The sequence below is a fragment of the Cenococcum geophilum genome, assembly GCF_001692895.1.
Source record: "Cenococcum geophilum 1.58 unplaced genomic scaffold K441scaffold_4, whole genome shotgun sequence".
NCBI classification, from domain to species: domain Eukaryota; kingdom Fungi; phylum Ascomycota; class Dothideomycetes; order Gloniales; family Gloniaceae; genus Cenococcum; species Cenococcum geophilum.
This window is the reverse complement of record NW_027137562.1, coordinates 4,983,961-5,002,141: the sequence shown is the minus strand read 5'-3', so window position 1 is coordinate 5,002,141 and position 18,181 is coordinate 4,983,961. Positions and strand designations below refer to the sequence as shown.

General features: G+C 47.7%; 5 protein-coding genes across 5 annotated transcripts; 3 read left to right on the top strand and 2 right to left on the bottom strand.

The window, feature by feature from the left end:
- The first annotated feature begins 4,175 nt into the window (after nucleotides 1-4,175).
- K441DRAFT_730194 (uncharacterized protein) lies at nucleotides 4,176-5,209 on the top strand. Its single transcript, XM_067654213.1, has 4 exons — nucleotides 4,176-4,327; nucleotides 4,378-4,422; nucleotides 4,464-4,554; nucleotides 4,597-5,209. The coding sequence occupies exons 3-4, from the start codon at nucleotides 4,466-4,468 to the stop codon at nucleotides 4,934-4,936; spliced, it is 429 nt and encodes a 142-aa protein (XP_067509033.1). The 5' UTR covers nucleotides 4,176-4,327; nucleotides 4,378-4,422; nucleotides 4,464-4,465; the 3' UTR covers nucleotides 4,937-5,209.
- A 76-nt stretch (nucleotides 5,210-5,285) lies between these two features.
- K441DRAFT_702948 (nicotinate-nucleotide pyrophosphorylase-like protein) lies at nucleotides 5,286-7,111 on the top strand. Its single transcript, XM_067653437.1, has 4 exons — nucleotides 5,286-5,712; nucleotides 5,959-6,014; nucleotides 6,134-6,274; nucleotides 6,405-7,111. The coding sequence occupies exons 1-4, from the start codon at nucleotides 5,542-5,544 to the stop codon at nucleotides 6,982-6,984; spliced, it is 948 nt and encodes a 315-aa protein (XP_067509032.1). The 5' UTR covers nucleotides 5,286-5,541; the 3' UTR covers nucleotides 6,985-7,111.
- A 2,997-nt stretch (nucleotides 7,112-10,108) lies between these two features.
- On the top strand, nucleotides 10,109-12,290 carry K441DRAFT_602836 (MFS general substrate transporter; the record flags this gene model as incomplete). Its single annotated transcript, XM_067645279.1, has 6 exons — nucleotides 10,109-10,275; nucleotides 10,600-10,620; nucleotides 10,668-10,924; nucleotides 10,979-11,110; nucleotides 11,164-11,831; nucleotides 11,911-12,290. 6 exons carry the CDS (start codon nucleotides 10,109-10,111, stop codon nucleotides 12,130-12,132), a joined length of 1,467 nt encoding a protein of 488 aa, XP_067509031.1. The 3' UTR covers nucleotides 12,133-12,290.
- An 834-nt stretch (nucleotides 12,291-13,124) lies between these two features.
- Nucleotides 13,125-14,705, bottom strand: K441DRAFT_730180 (uncharacterized protein; the record flags this gene model as incomplete). The annotated part of the gene is made up of 2 exons (XM_067654212.1): nucleotides 13,813-14,705; nucleotides 13,125-13,625 (listed from the first exon to the last, which is right to left on the bottom strand). Coding segments are annotated over exons 1-2 (934 nt in total), but the record flags the coding sequence as incomplete, so codon positions are not given.
- K441DRAFT_627914 (glycoside hydrolase family 47 protein) lies at nucleotides 14,212-17,917 on the bottom strand. The gene is made up of 4 exons (XM_067646182.1): nucleotides 16,629-17,917; nucleotides 15,935-16,574; nucleotides 15,070-15,884; nucleotides 14,212-15,004 (listed from the first exon to the last, which is right to left on the bottom strand). Exons 1-4 carry the CDS (start codon nucleotides 17,672-17,674, stop codon nucleotides 14,710-14,712), a joined length of 2,796 nt encoding a protein of 931 aa, XP_067509029.1. The 5' UTR covers nucleotides 17,675-17,917; the 3' UTR covers nucleotides 14,212-14,709.
- Between the last annotated feature and the right edge of the window lie 264 nt (nucleotides 17,918-18,181).

Genomic DNA, 18,181 nt, shown 5'->3' with positions numbered 1-18,181 from the left:
ATGTCGAGGGGGTTTTATCTCAGCAAGGTAGTCTGCAGATGTACGTTCGGCTGAGGCTATCTGCAAGGAGAGTTGCCTAGTGGTGACCATTTGCCTGTGGGGGATTTTCCCCAATCAACGCCCTGCAGTATGGCACGTCCTTGCATGAGCAAGCCACCCAGTCAGGATAAAGTGAAATCCCAGAGACAAGAAACGGGAGCAGCGACATCCTCGTCACCGGCCGTTCGATTGGACTCGGGAAAGTGACACAAACTAGCCTAGGGTTGGCTCAATCTGGAAGCTCGTCTGGCGCCGCGCAAATTGAATTTTTCTTTCCAGAAAAACCATCGAAGGCGGAGAACATGCAAGCGCAGGAAAGAGCAAAGGCAAGAAGTGAGGTTGAAAGCAGCCAATAGCAGCGGCGCAAACAAAAACGTGCTGCATCTAGCCGTCATCAATGGGCGTCGTGTCCAAGACAATCCGCCGCGTGTGGCATTTCTTAGCGGTGGGGGTACGAGTCCGCCTCACAGCCATACCTTGTCGTGCCTGGGTGTACAGACCTTGCGCCATCGGCCACCGTATCCACCAAATATGTCGTCCCTCAGATCGGGAGGGCTAGGCTCAGGCTAGAAGGTTATTGAGGGTCCTCTTCGGTGGAAATACGCCTCATGAATCCGTATCCTCAAATGGAACGGAACATGCGAGGCCTTCTCTCGGCGGAGCTATCGCGAAAGATTTGCACTGTGGTGGAATGTGGCGTCCCGATACGACCAAGCCCTTCGCCTCAAGGCGGCGAGCTCGAGAGTGATGGGCGAACAATTCCAACCAAGATACCTCCAAGAAGTCTTATAGGCCTTGGGGATTTTCGACCATGGAGATGCACACTGAAGACTTTACTGGGCTCCCAGGCACCAGAGCTTGACTTGGACGACGATATTCAGAGGGTTGTTTGAAAGAGGCAACTGGGCACGAGACCAAATTCCTGCACGCTCAGGGCTCTTCTGCACCATATCTGCACCACCCCCGCGCCACCTATCCCCAGAGCATCGATGCAGTAAGACTCTATGTGACAGGTTGCAATGGGCGCGTGGGTCACCATGTTGGCTTTAGGTAAACATTCGCAGCTTACGCGTTGGGAGCGGCTGTAACTCCCGTCCCAGTTCATCTAGCCAATGATTCTTGCATCTTATTTCTTTTCACTCTCTTAACTTTCTCTAACCTAGAATACTTCATATAGTAATGTCTCTTCACGGCTACCTGTCTGTGGTTGCCACAATACATACCATTATTTCCCCAGTCATGCCGACGTCCGTCGTGCAGTGGCCGATGTGTAGCGAGAGTACTTACCGATGGGCTGGTTAGCAGCTTCGTGGCTCCGCCCAGCCTGCAAGTCCGTTGGGCTCGAGCCAATCGAACTTCTTGGTTGGCGTTTGCGACAGTCCGGTAGTAATTCTCCGCTCCACCCACACTTTGGCGATGACATTGCTGACATCCCCACGGAGCATTGTATCATGTGCTTGTAGCAGATTAAGAGAATTCCAAATGCCCCTTTTCAAGATGTTCTAGTCCTACACGGCCGGAGTAGGCAATCAAGTTCGAGTTTCCCTGGCTGGTTGAATTGGCTCAAGCACTCTCCGAGCAGGGCTATTTTTGAATGTTCTAAGATTCGGTAGCCACAGCAGATCTGCAAGAACTACTAGGATTCGAGAGTGCTAAACCTGTTCGATCGGTTCCAGACGGCCGCTTGTCGATGAATCCAATTTTCGTCATAGTTCCCCTAGCTTACCTTCGTTCCATGAGTTGAGCGTAAGCTCAAACCCTAGACGCAATGATGTTTACGATCTGTCACATATGCCGTAACACACCACGATCATACCTTGGACTGATCCCTTTCATATAACTTCCGCTTTCAAGCGAGACGTCTTAGTTCTAGTCCATCGTTGCTTGTACTGTTCATTGAACCGTGAAACTACGCCGGAATTAACTCATCATCGACAACGAGGGGCCTTATCAGAACGCATTGTTTTGCTCTAGATTCCCGTGGACTCAGCGACGATCTTACTCTTCACAACGTGATCAACATGTACCCTCTGGACTCCAAAGCGGCTCGATTTATTGCGAATTCAACCTTTGTCGAGTCGACTTCGCGACCTGGAACGACAGCGATCTGGTCTCGCTTCTCCGTAGCTCCTACACCTCTTCCTTCAAATCAACGAAAAGATCGGCGGGTTCCTCCAAGGCTTAATATACCAACTGTCTTATTGCCGTATGCATGAATCCCCTTTAGCCGATCGGTAGGCCAACCCTTTGTACGATGTTACGTTAGTGTACAGTGGGAAGTATATTCAGCGCAGCAATGTCCATCTTATTAGATCATATCTATCTATGAAGAAAATATCCAAAAGAGGGCATGACAGAAGCCAACTTCCGGGCCAACGCTCAGGATCTTGAACAATCCAATTCCTTCACGCCTCCAACAAGTCAGAACACCATGCTAACACGCCGAGGCAACCCGGAGAGTCTCACTACCTCCGTCGATGACGGTGCTTTCATAGTGCCGACTACAATGTCTCTTTGAAGCGGCCGTCACCGTAATGGTTTTCGAGGCCTCTAAGTAATCCTCGATGCATTCTTGTCGATCGGTAGTCCGTGCACCGATGAGTAAGTAAAGAATGAGGACTCTGTCTATTCAAACTATGAAGAAAAGAAGCTATTTATACATGAGGTAGGTCCAGGCAACTAAGTCAAATACCATAGACAACTGAGACAAAATAGGTAATAGAAACGGGTGGTGAGACCTAGGGTACTAGGCATCAAAGACAGTAGTAAGACGGTGGTAAGAAAACCCGATCTGGATCGACAATTCTACTCTTAGATCCGCGGTTAGAACACGCAGGGAAACTGGAATTAAAGATCTGGTGATTAGTAATTCTATTAACTTGGCAGGAACCCGTAATACAATCACGAATGTAAGGAGTTTCCATACCCTGTTGCATTGCATTTGGATACTAAACTCCAACTTCTAGTTTAGCTTAGTGGATCTTTTCCCCCGTACCGTTGCTTCACCTCGATAATGGCCTTATACGAACTTGTTGAATTGAACGTCACTTTCATGCGCTTTTCGCGCTTCATCTAGCTTTTAAATGCTATGGATAGGAGGCCTATTACTCCTTCGAATGCCAAAATCTGTACCAAGGCATAGATGATATCCTCCAAATATCAGCGATATTCAAAGGAGCAACAGTATTAAGTACCGGCTTATATTATTCTTCAAAAATTCAACCACTCAAATTATCGCTAAATATCATGCCAAGCACATATCAAAAATTTAATTGCAATACTCAAGATTTAGTTGCCGGCTTTCCCGCCTTCATACATTCCAGGGCTTAAATGACCAAACTTTTTTTCTTGATATTGCTGTTCTACCATTTTCCTAACGCCACGACTGCTAAGCCTGGACCCAAGATTCAGACTTGCTATCAAGCAAGTAAGCCAAGTTGAGGCCTCCATCTTGGCTTGCTTGAATGGTACACCTGCTGCTATTTAGCTGTGGACTTGGTTGCTTGGTAAGGCTTGGTTCCCGGCTTGGTGCGAATCCACTTGGCGCGGGAATGTGCGCGTTTTGTACAGCATTGAGCTAGCGGGAAAGTACAAGGGGGTGACATGAGCGGGCTGGCCGCCCTCCCTGCAAGTTTTGGTGGCATTATAATCATATCAGCAGCATTTTAGTAGGACGCTACTATAATGCCACCAAAACTAGCAGGGAGGGCGGCCAGCCCGCTCATGTCACCCCCTTATATGTTGCAAAAAGGTGCATAGAGGCGAAAAAAATCGCTTATTTTAAGTCATTTTGCGGTAAAACTAATCATGTACGCAGGCGTGATTGAAACCACACGCAAAATGACTTAAGAAAAAATAAGCGATTTTTTCGCCTCTATGCACCTTTTTTGCAACATACTCTTACCTTATGGCGGGAGACAGGAGATCGACAGGGTCGTCTCCCGAGGTCTCCCCGCCAACCCCTCAGCCGCACGAGCTTCACAGTGAAGGGGATGTCACTAAGATAGCCGCTCTGTAAGGAATGGATATAATGTGGAATAATTCCGGAGATTTGACTGCAGATTTTGGTTCTTTACCTGAATACTCTGCATGTGTCTGTTTGAATTGTGACAATGACGTCATCTCCACAGCCCCGTACCATTCTGACAGAGCGTCTCTCGGATGGAGCAGTGCTATTCAGCCACAATCAGCCCAAGATATCGAATGCGTTTGCCATGCAGTAATACTTAGACCTTCGGGATGCCTTAATGTGGGCGAGAGACGAGACTGCGATTCAAGTAGTAGTATTGTAAGAGTTCGCTCTCAATTATGAGATAATATGTGTACTAATTGTGACAGAGTTTGTAAGCGCAAACATTATTGCGCAGGCAAATGGGTTTCATAGTTTTTTTGAGTAGGATGGAATTGGCAATCTCCAGGTAAAGCAATGGTGCCTCAAGGAGACACAATCGAGCAAGAAGTCGAGGCTGGCGGAAAACTCGCAGAGATGCAATTTTCCCTACGAATGCCTACCTTGTAGGACTCACAGCACCCCCATTACTGACACTAAGGAGTTAGTTTCTTTGGCTTCCCGAAAGTCATCATTGCAGCAGTCTATGGAGCTAGTACTGGCTGGGATGTGCTTAGTTCCATGTGCACCCGGCTGCCTTCTTTCAAACGCCATTCATACCGCTGGGCTTTTCCCTACGGCGGCTCCTCTTATACATTCCCAAAGTCGATGGGTAAACAGCGCCTCCTTGCTGGTGACAGACTATCTGCGCAAGGATGTATGACGCTGGTCTGGTCACAGCAGTCGTGCCTTCCGAGATGCCAGCCGAGTTTCTGGAAAAGATGTGTGAAAAGACGAAGCGGATCGCGGGATTTAATGCAGAGAGTTTGGGTATGGCCAAGGAATTGATGAAGGCGACAGCCGGAGTAGAGGAGCAAAAGGAGGCTAGCAAGAGGGAGGCGAATGATCTATTAGTCAGGTTAAATAGCAAGGAAGGGCAGGCGAGTATGAAGGCATTTGCGGAGAAGTCGAGAGGATCGAAGCTCTAACAATTGGCCTTTATATATCTGAAATGTGCAATAATGGCTTATGTAGTAGTGAGCCGTTGTGTTCATGAAAAGAGTTCCGGGATATCACGAGCTTCTAAGCATGTTATCGATAAAGATCCTTTGGTAGCCGAGCCTTACTTGGTCACGACTCACCATGTTATCGATAAAGATCCTTTGGTAGCCGAGCCTTACTTGGTCACGACTCACTTCACATTTTTAATACTCCACCTTGATTTGTCTTTGAAGGTGTGCCTCCTCTCATTTATCCGGGTCATTTTTTCAATTCGAGCACAGTCAGATTGTAGCAGTTTGAGAACCATCTGTAAACCGGAATATACTTCCTTAAATCCGCGGCCGAGCGCGAAACATTTAGTTGACTCCACTAGAGTAGACCTACAAACCCTTAACTATTACCTTCTCCTCTCTAATCATAGGCTCTCCGGATCTCTTTATTATATCATTACAATGGTTAACTCAGAAGGCGCTCCGGCGCATGGCACGGTTGCGCATTTGCTTCCCCAGACGTACAAGCGTATGGTGGCGGAATGGCTAGAAGAAGATACTCCGAGCTTTGACTATGGAGGGTTTGTTGTCGGTGAAGAGATATCAGAGGCTAGATTACTTGGGAAGAGTGAGGTTGGTGCTTTCCATCTGTCTGCTGTCTCATTCATCCCAATTTCCCGAAATGAAGGGAATACTCTGCGATAAAATGTATTAAAGGAGGCACTCAGAAAGCGTAAGTCTAGTACAGAAAGTGGAAAGGTGCCACTGGTCTACACAATGCGCTTTTGCGCTCGTGTTGTGCCTCACCGATTATTTTTGGTTTTTATATCTCCGATTTGATTCTTTCACATCCGCTAACGCCAGCACGCGTGCAAATAGGGAGTATTAGCCGGAGTTCCTTTCTTTGAAGAAGTCTTCAAACAGCTCGATTGCGCGTGAGTCATATTCTATTACCCTATGCCTAATTCTGTCTAAGCCACTCCTTCAACCCCGCGGATCACCTTTGGCGAACTCTCTACGTCATTCATTATGAATGCTAACATACGGCTACTAGCGTTGAGTGGCACATTAAGGAGGGCGAGTCCTTTAGTCCGATCAAGCACTGCGCCACAGTACGCGGTCCAGTAAGGAAACTCCTTCTTGGAGAAAGGGTAGCCCTAAATACACTGGCAAGGTGTTCGGGAATTGCTACGAAGTAGGTTAGCACTACGGTGATTACTTTCGCAATCTTTTGGCATTCCTAGCCCCCTCAGGCCTGCCTGCTCCCCTTCACGATCCTTCTCGAGCCTACCTCGAATTCGATTCTAAGCCTCTTCATTGTACAGATCCTCCAGACTGCTTACTCTCCTTCGTCGGGCTGGATACCAAAATACCTTGGCCGGCACTCGCAAGACCACGCCTGGCTTCCGCCTGGTGGAAAAATATGGTATGCTTGTTGGTGGTTGCGATCCTCATAGACAAGATCTCTCAGCCATGACGATGCTTAAGGACAACCATATCGTTGCCGCTGGCAGCATTACATCTGCTGTGCGTGCGGCGAAGTCTGCTGGCGGCTTCGCTATCAAGGTTGAAGTTGAATGTCAGAGCTTTGAAGAGGCGGACGAAGCAATTGCCGCCGGAGCAGATGTTGTAATGCTGGATAACTTCACCGGCGAAGGAGTTAAAGTAGCTGCTGCGCAGTTGAAGGAGAAGTGGGGCAGGGATGCGGTAGACAGAAAAGCGTTCTTAGTGGAGGTTAGTGGGGGTTTGACGGAGGAGAACGTAGAGGCATACGTATGTGGGGATGTGGATGTTATCAGCACCAGCAGCATTCATCAAGGAGTCAAGCATGTAGACTTCTCGTTGAAGATTGTACCGAAGGCAAAGGGAGAGGGGAAGGAAGGGGGTGAAAGCCTGGGTGTGTGATATGAAGCGGCAAGGAGAGACTCTTGTATATAATATGAAATACTGTTATGAACTTGGCCAAACCAATCTCGTAGCTATTTGCACGTAGTTCTAGAGACTATTTTACCGATTACGAGTCATAATGACGAGAATACTAGGATCACCCTCAGTTGTCGTTGCAGATCCGAAAAAGGTAAAGGCTAGGCATAGCCGAGCTTCACTTGAAATATGACTGCAAATGTCAGGTGCTTACTTCCACAATCTCTTCATTCTCTGAAGTTGATCGGAATGAGCTCCGTCCCTCAAACAGACTCTAGGACTATCAATCGAGTTGGGTTGGCTTGATCCAGTGTCGGGATCGTCATGTCAAATGTGACGCTACCACTCCAATATATAATAGATGCAAATGAAATGGCAAAGAATGTGTCTACACCAAGTCTAGAAGAGGAGGCCTTGATCAGGTTGCCTTAGCTCGAAGGCTCTTGGCGTTGCAGCAGACTCAGGGGTCCCACCAGTCAATGGCGACAATCCAACCCTCGCAGCCCATCAGATCATCGTCCGGAAAAGCAAATGAGCAAAGCGACGAAATTAGCACCGACTATTCAACCCTTCTAGAGACTGTCACCGCCAGTGCGAATCAACTCATGTTCTCAGTTAGCTCCGAGCAGCTGTTAGACCTTTATTACGAATTCTTTCACAGTACTCACCCATTCATTCTTCCTCAGCATTTCCTTGTGCAGAGGTTCCAAAGCAATTCTCGAAGCCTGGAAGATTTGCTCGCTGTAATGCAATATATAGGAGCAATCTACGCACCATGGACCACATCGAACCTCTACAAAGAAAAAGCAGAGACTACTCTATTCGGCAGCACACTTGGGAAGACCGGCTTTCATGTATAGGCATTACTTCTATATGCAATTTCCCAGCATTACAATGATTAATGGCCACAATCGTTCAAAATTCTGGATGCAGCCATTCACATGGCGCTTGAGATGGACATGAACCCTCAAGAATTCGCAACTCAGTACGGCGAGGGGAATGCAGTTCTGGAAGAGTCGTGGAGAAGAACTTATTGGATATTATTCATTAAGGATCAACATTTCGCAATTGTCAGAAATATGCCAATTTTGGGTTAAGAGATGCTATTACTACCATTGACCTGTCGTGTGAAGAGAGCGATTATCAATTTGGAGTACGTATAATATCCGTAACAAATTCCTGCTTGTTGGGCTGAAGTTAAATCGTTGAATCTTAGAATACTCCGCAGCCTACAACTTCCCAACAATATGATGCGAGAGAGCTGGCGGACGTCGAGACTATTTACTCGTCTTTTACATACTTCATAGATGCTGTCAGGATCGTAACATTTATTTAAGAAATGTTACTAAAATAGGAGGTTTTTCTGAAAGGCTTGTCCTTGCCGCAGAACCAAAGGTTGCAGCTTGGGACTTGCTGCTGCCAACTTGCAAAAAGGATCCGCTAGGAACGGATGGGAAGGTAGACGAACTCTTATTTCTAGCCCACCTAATTGTATGCATGTGAGTACCATTCTAAAGTCCCTTTTACGCATGCCTTTGGTACCCTTTTAAAGGGGTTACTTTCGCTGAGTTGAAATAGTGCTGGCATAACCCTTCATCAAACTTTCTCTTCCCTTACCTATAGCGTAGAGGAACTCTATCCAGAGACCTTCCCACCTGCCCCTATAAATGCGATACTACCCCCAAAGCAGTCAGGATGAAGTAGCTATACAGTCAAGGCACTAAAGTAACTGAAAATCAAACGGAGCTTCTTGCTCTGCCATCGCAACCCATACTCTATTCACCAATAGCCATTTCCATAACTGCCGGCATCACTACAGCTCAAGTTGCTGCTTGTAAAGTATTCCTTGGCGATACACCGTTAGCTGTGGCAAAAGGCCACACCCGCCTCAGCATCGGTATTCTCACAGCTCATGAATTTGGCGTATAGCCACACCCGCCTCAGCATCGGTATTCTCACAGCTCATGAATTTGGCGTATAGCCACACCCGCCTCAGCATCGGTATTCTCACAGCTCATGCAGAAATCTGGCCTCTCGCCCGCAAGACGTTACGTGAGGTGAAACCAATTGCCCGTCAAACCTTGTCCGCTTCTCAGACAACCCAGCCTCAACACCCTGGTCCTCCGGAGATCGAGACCCCACAGGATGAATTCTATTAGAATATAGACTCCGCACCTCAGATGGATATATTTAATGGATTAGAGGTACCCAATGTGCCTCTAGATTGGCCCGGAGGCCCCGACCCACCCAATCCTTCCAATGTGAAACCCTAGACAGCCAGCAAACCTGAAGGCGGATTACCGCAGCCTCTACCACCCGCAGAGTTAAGGGAGATATGCGGACAACTCGGAACAACGTAAAGTGGGACGTTTCAGGTATCGACGTGGATGATAAATTTTTTTCCATTGAAAAGTCTGAATTCCTTCAGCCTGTTCTCACAGACGCGAGAATAGCACCAGGTATGAGGATCAGTAACGCATGAGAAGGCATCTCGGCTCCACCGAACAGCCATTTTTGGCACTGAAAATATGACCAGGAAGGGCATGTATTCTCTTCTCCCTTTTCCGTTCAACGCCTGTATCCGATCTATAAACTATATATTGGGTTCGGGAGTATAAACTGAGGGGTAATACTAGTAATAGAAATTCGGAGAAAGGATAACTCAGCCTAATCGTCAGTCAAGCCGTATAGTTTAACAAGGCATGTTTGAAAATGCTCTTTCTATTTATGCTATCAAAATAAAACTTCCGCTCACGCCACTCTTCAAATCCGCAGATGGCTTCCATCCAAAGTGGTCTAAAGGTCGTTATCGTCAGCACGCTTATCTGTACAAGGTTCAACGTCATGACAAGGCCCAGGGACCTTGTGTGTCAATGCCGGACCCACGATCAAGACATTGCCGAACTGTCGCACCCGTCAAGCTATAAACGTAACAGCGCTCCCTGCTTACCATCGCACAGGATACAACCTCATCTTCTCACCTCATCTTCTCACCGCAATCTTATTCTCCCAACCGACTACATTGCGTCCTCAACCCATCTCGTGTTGGGATACCCCTTCGGTGGTGAAAGTACCTACATAACGACGCCTTCCTCCACGCCGGGGAATGACCGATATCGAGAAAACGCCTTCATGGCAGGGGTCGCCGTCAAGGCCCACCGAGGCTGACGAGGCTGAGATTGACTACCTCGCCGAGAAGAAGCTGGTACGGAAGCTGGATTGTTTTCTTATCCCAGTGGTCATGCTACTCTATTTGCTGAGCTTCCTAGACCGGTTAGTGCGTAATTTTGTAGTATTTTTTTCTGAAAATTGGGTCTGCGTATGTCTCGGTGAAATGAGTTTTTCAGACTACTGCTTTTCGTCTTGTTGGAACGAATTAGTTTCTTAATACGACGAAACATTTGAGCTAGCGTTGCTATCAACGGTTCTCCGTGGCGTCTATTTAAAAGGATAAACAATATTCATGCAATATATACAACATTTCTTCCGACCTACCATTACATATCCGCAAGAATTTTCTATCGACCTTTGCTTAAACTTAAATCATGTAATTTTTGTGTAGTAACGTATGAATATATAGTGCTAATAACCATTCAGAGTGAATATAGGAAACGCAAAGTCAGTCTTCCGGTATCCCAGTCCAAATCCTTACTCATTTTTGGCAGATTATACGGTCTTGAAAAAGACTTGGGGCTCCATGGTAATCAGTTCCAAGTCGCCGTTTCAATACTCTTTGTTACATACATTCTCTCCGAGCTGCCATCGAACCTCGTGTTGAAGAAATTGCGCCCTTCGAGATGGATCTCGTTTATTACCACAGCTTGGGGTATCATCGCTACCCTGACTGGGGTTACGCAAAATTACGCCGGCTTAGTTGTGTGTCGTCTGTTCCTCGGCGCAGTTGAAGGCGGATTGTTTCCAGGTACCTTCAATTTTGCCTATGAACGTGTGAGAGACATATTCTAATGCTCCCCAGGCTTGGCGGTATATCTGACCTTCTTTTACACTAAGCGCGAGCTTGCACTCCGTATTGGGTATCTTTTCGTCAGTGCTGCCCTTGCTGGCGCATGTGGAGGCTTGCTTGCGTTCGCCATTGGGCACATGGATGGTACGCACCCCTTCATTCTTTTTTAAACTTCTTTGTTGATGATGCGAATGTAGGTATCTCAGGCCAACACGGCTGGCGCTGGATCATGATCCTCGAAGGCCTTCCCACCCTCGTTATCGGCGTCGCATCATGGCGGCTTCTCCCCGACTCGCCAGAAACCGCCTACTTCCTCTCTCCCAGCGAGAAATCCCTTATGGCCATTCGACACGGGCGACAAAGCGGCTACACAACGTCCGCATCCGAGTTCCACTGGCGCGACGTGAGGGCCGGCCTCAAGGACTGGAAGATCTACGCCTTCTGCGTCGGCCAGTTCGGAGCCGACACGATGCTCTACGGATATAGCACCTTCCTGCCGACCATAATCCGCGGTATCAATCCCACGTACTCGACGGCTACTGTGCAGGTCCTCACAATCCCGTGCTATGCCCTCGGCGTCATTTCGTACTTGCTCGCTGCACGACTCTCAGACCACCAACAGCGGCGCGGGATGTACGCAGTCCTGTTTGGGCTGATCTCGGCCGTTGGGTACGCTATGCTGATGTCGAACTCGAGCAGCGGCGTGCACTACGCGGGATGTTTCCTGGTAGCTATGGGTTTGTACGTGGTTGTAGGATTGCCACTGGCGTGGCTGCCGGCGAACAATCCTCGCTATGGGAAAAGGACGACAGCAACGGGACTGCAACTGACGGTTGGAAATTGTAGCGGAATCATGGCGAGTTTTGTAAGCGACTGACTTCCTCACCCCCCACTTTCTTTGGAATCATAACCGTCGTCGATCATGCTTCTGATTTGAATTCTAGCTATACCCATCTTCAGAGGGACCTCGGTATATCCGCGGTCATGCGGTCACTCTTGCTATGGTTTGCTGGGCTTGTCTGGTCTATGGATTCATGTGGTTTTATTTCTCACGTGTCAATGCACGGAGAGCGCGCGGAGAAGAGGATGCGAAGATTTCGGGGATGGCGGATGAGGAGGTAGCGGAGTTGGGCGATTCTAGTCCGAGGTTCATGTATACGATATGAGAATGCCAGTATGTTTAGCTTGATGGAATATCTTATTGTGGATGAAGAATAGAAAGTTAAGAGCGCACGGAAAAAGTAGAGCACTTCCAGAGACCAACATTATAGCCTCAACGCATCCCTCACAATGATTATAATGGCGATCTCAAGTTCTATATGTCTTCTAACATATTTTACGTCTCTAACGACCTATCGAGAGCGAGCTAAGAACTGCCATGAATGTCGCCATTTAAACCCTTTCTTGTAGAACCGACGACTGCAGCGAGTTCGTTCTTGAAAGCCTTTTCAGAGACGTGGACCACATGATCCACATCTCCAATGGCCGCATACATGGCAATGATCGTCAATGATCGGTATAATATTCGCGCCGTTACATTCGCAGCAAGTCCATATGTCTAGAGGCATGCATGGGCTTTGAAGATAGCTTCTTTCATGTCCCGAAAGTGAATCTAAAGGCGGAGTTAGACGTTCACCCGGCTGTCTCTGCGGAAAGTTATCCTGATGGATGGACTTCAAGTGATTCCTGAAGTTGTCTTTCTTCTTAAATCCGTAACTGCCTTTCCTTGAGCAGCCCTCCTTGGGGCAACCGAGTGGCGTTGCTGATATATTATGAACGGAGACAATATGCTTTTCAAGGTCTTGAAGTGTGGCAAACGAGTGGCAAGCGGAAGCTTCCCCATACGGGCATTTGTATTGTTCAGTACCAGCAGATTCGCTGTTTTTTGAATTCATGATAGCATCGGATAATTTCGTATACATAGTACTTCCGGGTTCGTTACGAGACTCTTGAATTCCTTGGGCATCCTTTTCGTTCACACTCATGAACTCGCTCGTCCAAGCTATAGACTTTGATTTAGCATGAGTAGACACTCCAGTACTAGACGGTTTTACTACATTGCTCTCCAAGTTACGGTAGAGTTCAAGGTTCCTAGAGAGCTTTGGGGACGTGTTGGCTGGTTTCTCTGCACGAAAGCTATTAGAGATCTCATGACCCCCAAGATCTTTAGGGACGGAGAGCCGATTTATCGAACTGCAAAGACAAGTATGTTGTGGGCTCGCATCATTTCGAGGTGCTGCCACCACCAGACCTGAAGCTAGGGCTCCGAATGCAAATGCTATCGTTTGGCTCGTTGATATTGTAGAAGAGTCTTGAGTATTAGGGCTGACCGGGAGTGTAACATGAACTTCTAGAGCTCTGATTCTTTCTTCTAGAGCTGTGTGCATGGCTTCAAGACTCATTTGTTGCTCCTCCGTGGAAGTTTTAGCCTTATACGGGCTGAGATCTGCTTGGATTTGGTCGATCTTTGATGTACTGTGTGTCTCATATCTCAGGTCACTTAGCGTGTTTTTTTGTATATATCGGTCCTGAAGGATTTGATCAACGTGTTGTTCCATGCAAGTGCAGTGTTTCTCAAGGCTTCGGTGAACTTTGTCCTCATTTTCCATAAGTGACGTCCGAATATCTTTAAGTAGCTGTAGCTGCTCGTTATGATTGGCTCGATGCTTATCATCCGCTTCTTGAAGCTTTAAAATCTGGGTTTCAAGTGCCTCTGGAGTCGCGGCTAGATGAATAGCATCCACTAACTGCTTGCATCGGTCTTGACTCAATGGCTCTGATGCCTGCTTTGCGATCGATTCCCTAGCCATGTCAGCCTCTGAGTAGTGACAGAAACCAGTGAACACACAGTAACTGCAATGACAGGAGGCAATTGATAATTTGCGACGGCTGCACGATCTGCTCCCTTAGCTTCTGAATTTTGCTATTTATGTCTTTGAGAGCCCACTGAATCTTCTTCGGCACCTTTCTTAATTTCGATCTCTTTGAGCCCTCCGCCAGACTCTCCTCATACTGATCTAGATATTGTTTGAACACTTTCCAGGGCCCATCAATCCTCTTCAACTGCGTTCCAATGGAGTCGGAGTAAGGCTGGCTATCGTGATTCTCTATGGAACTCTTCAAATGCTCAAAAGTTGCTTCTAGGCTTTCCAAGAAGCCGACAGCATCGGAATATTGCGACGCCGCGCCGCCAGCTTCCTTTAAAGCCTTGCGGACTTTATCAACGAGTTTGATAGCTTCGAGGAGGCAGCTGGCGGACCAGCCGAAGGAAGACAACATCGTGAATAAACTAGTAACGTCATCCAATTGGCATACAATCGACAAAGAATACAACGAATGAATAGAGATTCATGAAAAGATCTAGCTGAACAAAGTGTGAAGGCCAACCCACCCGGTGCCATGTAGGCTGAGATGAGTGATGCCTGACGGCCTCAACCCCAAGCAAGTCTGCCTTGCAGAAAACAGAACACCGGATTCATCAGAGCCACAACCGAAACACGTGGATGATCTACATCTTAACTAGCAAGCTAAGACAAAATTTGATAGTAAGAGTATGAACTCCATTTAATGCCAATATATCAATAAGAAAGGAAAGATGCGATGCTACCAACCGGCCAGGGCCAAAACCATGGCCAAGACAAAACCAAAACCGTACCAGACCTGCTCTACGCAGTCAATATAGCTACCCTAGACGCCAATGCTTCGCCAAAAATTAAATACTATCTCTGAAAATGCATTATTCTCTACCTGGGTCGCCTGAATGGATGGGCCTCGGTATTTAGAACCCACTCGTCTAAACTGACCAAACTCTCCTCTGCGAACAGTAAATAGAAATACTTCAGCGTCTCTGCGAGCCAGAAACTCTCCATCTCGTCTTGAAGCTCTGGCGCCATCTTCGTCACATCATCAATGGCACTATTGCCGTAGGTGGTGGACGTGTGCGTCTTAATGGCGCTGAACATATTCCAGCCCACCTCCCGCCAGTGAGGGTCACCCGTTATGCGATACATGTACCAGACTGATTCGATGGCTTCAGGTCTGCGCAGGACGACAGCGTTAGTTCAAGAAGAAGCAAAATTCAAATGCATGAAGTGGAAACGTACCGTAATATGTACTTCTTCGACCTGATACTGACAAAACCTTCAGGCAGGCGTTCTTCCTGGATCCGGTTCTTAACATACTCCTCATGGGAGAGAGGTGGCTTGGGCGAGAAAATCACTGGGAAACTTGGGAGTGTCGGTGTCGGCTTTTCAGACGCTTGTTGTTCCTCTTTTAGGTTGACGACTCGTGAGGGAAGTTCATCAGTTCCCGAAATCTCTAGCTGCCGCTTCTGCAGCTCGATAGTCGGGGCCGTCGGAGTGGCTTCAGGCTGTTTAACGGCTGTCTCGGATGGTGCTGCCGTCGCAGCAGCCATTGCAGCAGCAAACGAGGCAGAAGCGGACGCCATGTCGTCGTTGTATCTTTGAAGCTGCTGCTCGTACGATGACAGGCGAGACTCAGCCCAAGGATCGATTTCATCCCGCCATTTCGTTTCGTTCCATTCGCAATGCGTCGTGCTGTCACATGGCATACCTATGAATGATTCTGGCATGATGCCTGTGGTAGTAGCGTTGTAGGACCAGACACAACCCTCGGTGAGTTTCTTGGCTATTTCTAGGTCTTCTTCACGGTTAAAAATCTTGGCTCCCATTGCCAGCATACCACCCGCGAAACATGTTAAGTGTGCATTCTCTGCTTCAAGATCCCCAGCTTTGCCATCATTAGACGGGGACGCAGAGACGCTCAATGAACCAGAGAATAGAATGTCTTCATCGCCTGGGACCATGGGACGGAAGATAAGATGTTCTTTCACTACGTCCATAGAAGCCTCGTACATTGTGCGATACTGCTCAACTAAACCGCCGAGAAGTAGATATTGCTTAGGACCATTAGCGAAGGGCATCTGTTGTTATGAACGTGCGTACTAACCTTGGGTAGATATTCATAAGTGGAGTCTGACATTCCTCCAAGCGTATAAGATTCGCTGCCAGACTGTGAAGCCTCTGCAAGGCCTTGCTCTTCACACTCGGGAAGTGCTGGAGTAGATGGTGTGATCGAAGGAAGACCATCCATCACTTTGCTTGGGGTAATAGGTTCTGTCAAAACTGCATCGGGCACTTCAAGTTGTCTCTTGACTTTGTTTGGCGGTTCTAGGTCACCCACAATTGTCATATTATCCCAATTCTGAATTTTGCCTTTGCCGGGCTCATTAGCGACGAATGTGATTGGCTTCGGTAGTTTTAGAGGGATCTCTTCCTCCTCTGCTGCGGGGCTTTGATCTATCAAATGAAGAGGCTGGTTGTCCACCAGTTTGCTAGTTTCCGGAGTCTCAATAGTCTTGGAATAGTTGGGTTTTTTACACCCCGACGCATCTAGGTATGTTGGCCACATACCTGGAAGCCTCGTCTGATTCTGGAATTGTTCAAGGGCATTGGTAATTCGGGCAATTGCATCATAGTATTTAGGCTCCCCAGTGAGTTGAGCCAGTCGAGTGAATTCTACAGAGAGAGACCCAATCTCTGCCAGTACGACTCTGCTGCTAGCCCGATGAGGTTGAGAGGCAAAAGTCCTGAAATTTGCATGTTAGACATAGTGTACGCTATTTCGTTGAAGTAAGACTTACGGTCTCCAATAGTAATAAGTCAGAGGCATGCGATTGGGAGTATCGAAAGCCCCCATAAGAATTTCCGCAAGCTCTACGGCCTTTTTGAGAAGAATACCGTATTTCTGTTCACTAATATCATACGCGGCAACTAGACCTCCCAGATACCTGATGGTTGTTTCGAATAAGGGAATATCGCCTCGTGGGCTCGTGGTAAAGTCAATCTTTTCGACCGCCTGCGCCGCTTCTTCAAACTCCGTCTTCAAGCCCATAATCCAGAGTGTGTCCAATGAATCCACCAAAGTGGCACCCCAGCCAGCAAATGGGTTGCGGGATCCTCCGGATACAGGTGAAAGCTCATCTTGCAGCCAAGCATGCTCCTTGTATCCAGACCACGCGTGTATGAAAGCATCCTTGATAACCTTCAGCTTTCCTTCCCGGTCCGCCTTCACTTCTTCTGACTCTTCTGTGAATATGTATTGTATCTTAGGAATTGGCTTTGAGGAACCAGTCGGCAGCTGAATAGTAGATTCGGATGGGACAGGGAAATGCTCGGGTAGCTTCTTCCAGTAAATGGGCTCTACGTTAGAAGGCAATGGTGAGACTTCCAGCCTGCCTTCTCCATACTCGGCAATGACTTCTCCATGCTCGGCAATGATTTCTCCTTGTTCTGAAATTATCAAGTTGGGTGTATCCATATCATGTTCCAGTCCGGTATGTGTAGGCTTCGCTGCGGAAGCACTCTCTGAAGGGGTGTGCGGTTTCGAGGACGTGTGGGGATCTGGAGGTGCATTCTGTACTGGTCGACTAACGGAGGCAATAGGAGGCGGAGTGACGAGAGCCTGAGGAGTTTCTGCTGCAGGCACTTCTACTAAGACTGCCTTGGTCTCCTCTGCGATCTCGTCAAGGCGTGGATTCCATGTCAAAGATTTTGTCTGAACATTCTGTGCTCGAGGTTCTTCAGTTTGAGCTTCGTCCCACGTGCGCGAGCCGCTAAATAGGTAAAGAGCGAATATGGTGAAGATAGCAAACACTAGAAAGACACGGTATCTGCGATATCGAAACATGGTGGTGAGCTCGAGCTGAAGGGTAGGGGGTGGGACCAAAGGGGGGCGAGGGAGCTGTCGCGTGCGCGAGAGGGGGAGGGGGAGAGACGCCGTTGATGATCGGTGTCAAAGAATCATTATACACCGTGTAACAGGCCAAAGAAGTAAAGGAAAGGAAAGAAATGATGGGTGTCTGTCTGCCCGACGTCTATGAGTGAATGGTTTCTCGAGGTGGCGAGCATACGAGGCACGCACCATGTCTCCGCAGATACAGTCGCTTCGGAAAAGGATGGGTTTATGTCAGAAACCATGATCAAGTACAGAAATTTACCGAATCCTCACCTGTTTGAACCACTTTTCTGTACCCGCGCATGATACCACCTATTGCCTTATTATTATCTTCTATTTAAAGCTATGGGTAAACCTGCCTGGTTAACCAAATAGAAGTCGATTGTATAAGCTCTAATTAACCTCGGCTGCGACAACTTCTATATAGAAGTTAAGACCCGCGTTCCTCTATCTACTCTT

Excerpts from the sequence above, each read along its gene's own strand:
- K441DRAFT_702948 (XM_067653437.1), top strand. The coding sequence starts at position 5,542 with ATGGTTAACTCAGAAGGCGCTCCGGCGCATGGCACGGTTGCGCATTTG. Across the intron at positions 5,713-5,958 it reads GATTACTTGGGAAGAGTGAG|GGAGTATTAGCCGGAGTTCC; the intron begins GTTGGTGCTTTC and ends GCGTGCAAATAG. Across the intron at positions 6,275-6,404 it reads TGTTCGGGAATTGCTACGAA|ATCCTCCAGACTGCTTACTC; the intron begins GTAGGTTAGCAC and ends TTCATTGTACAG.
- K441DRAFT_627914 (XM_067646182.1), bottom strand. The coding sequence starts at position 17,674 with ATGTTTCGATATCGCAGATACCGTGTCTTTCTAGTGTTTGCTATCTTC. Across the intron at positions 16,575-16,628 it reads ACTTATTACTATTGGAGACC|GACTTTTGCCTCTCAACCTC; the intron begins GTAAGTCTTACT and ends TGCAAATTTCAG. Across the intron at positions 15,005-15,069 it reads TCGAAGAAGTACATATTACG|ACCTGAAGCCATCGAATCAG; the intron begins GTACGTTTCCAC and ends CGTCCTGCGCAG.
- K441DRAFT_730194 (XM_067654213.1), top strand. The coding sequence starts at position 4,466 with ATGGTGCCTCAAGGAGACACAATCGAGCAAGAAGTCGAGGCTGGCGGA. Across the intron at positions 4,555-4,596 it reads TCCCTACGAATGCCTACCTT|TTTCTTTGGCTTCCCGAAAG; the intron begins GTAGGACTCACA and ends CTAAGGAGTTAG.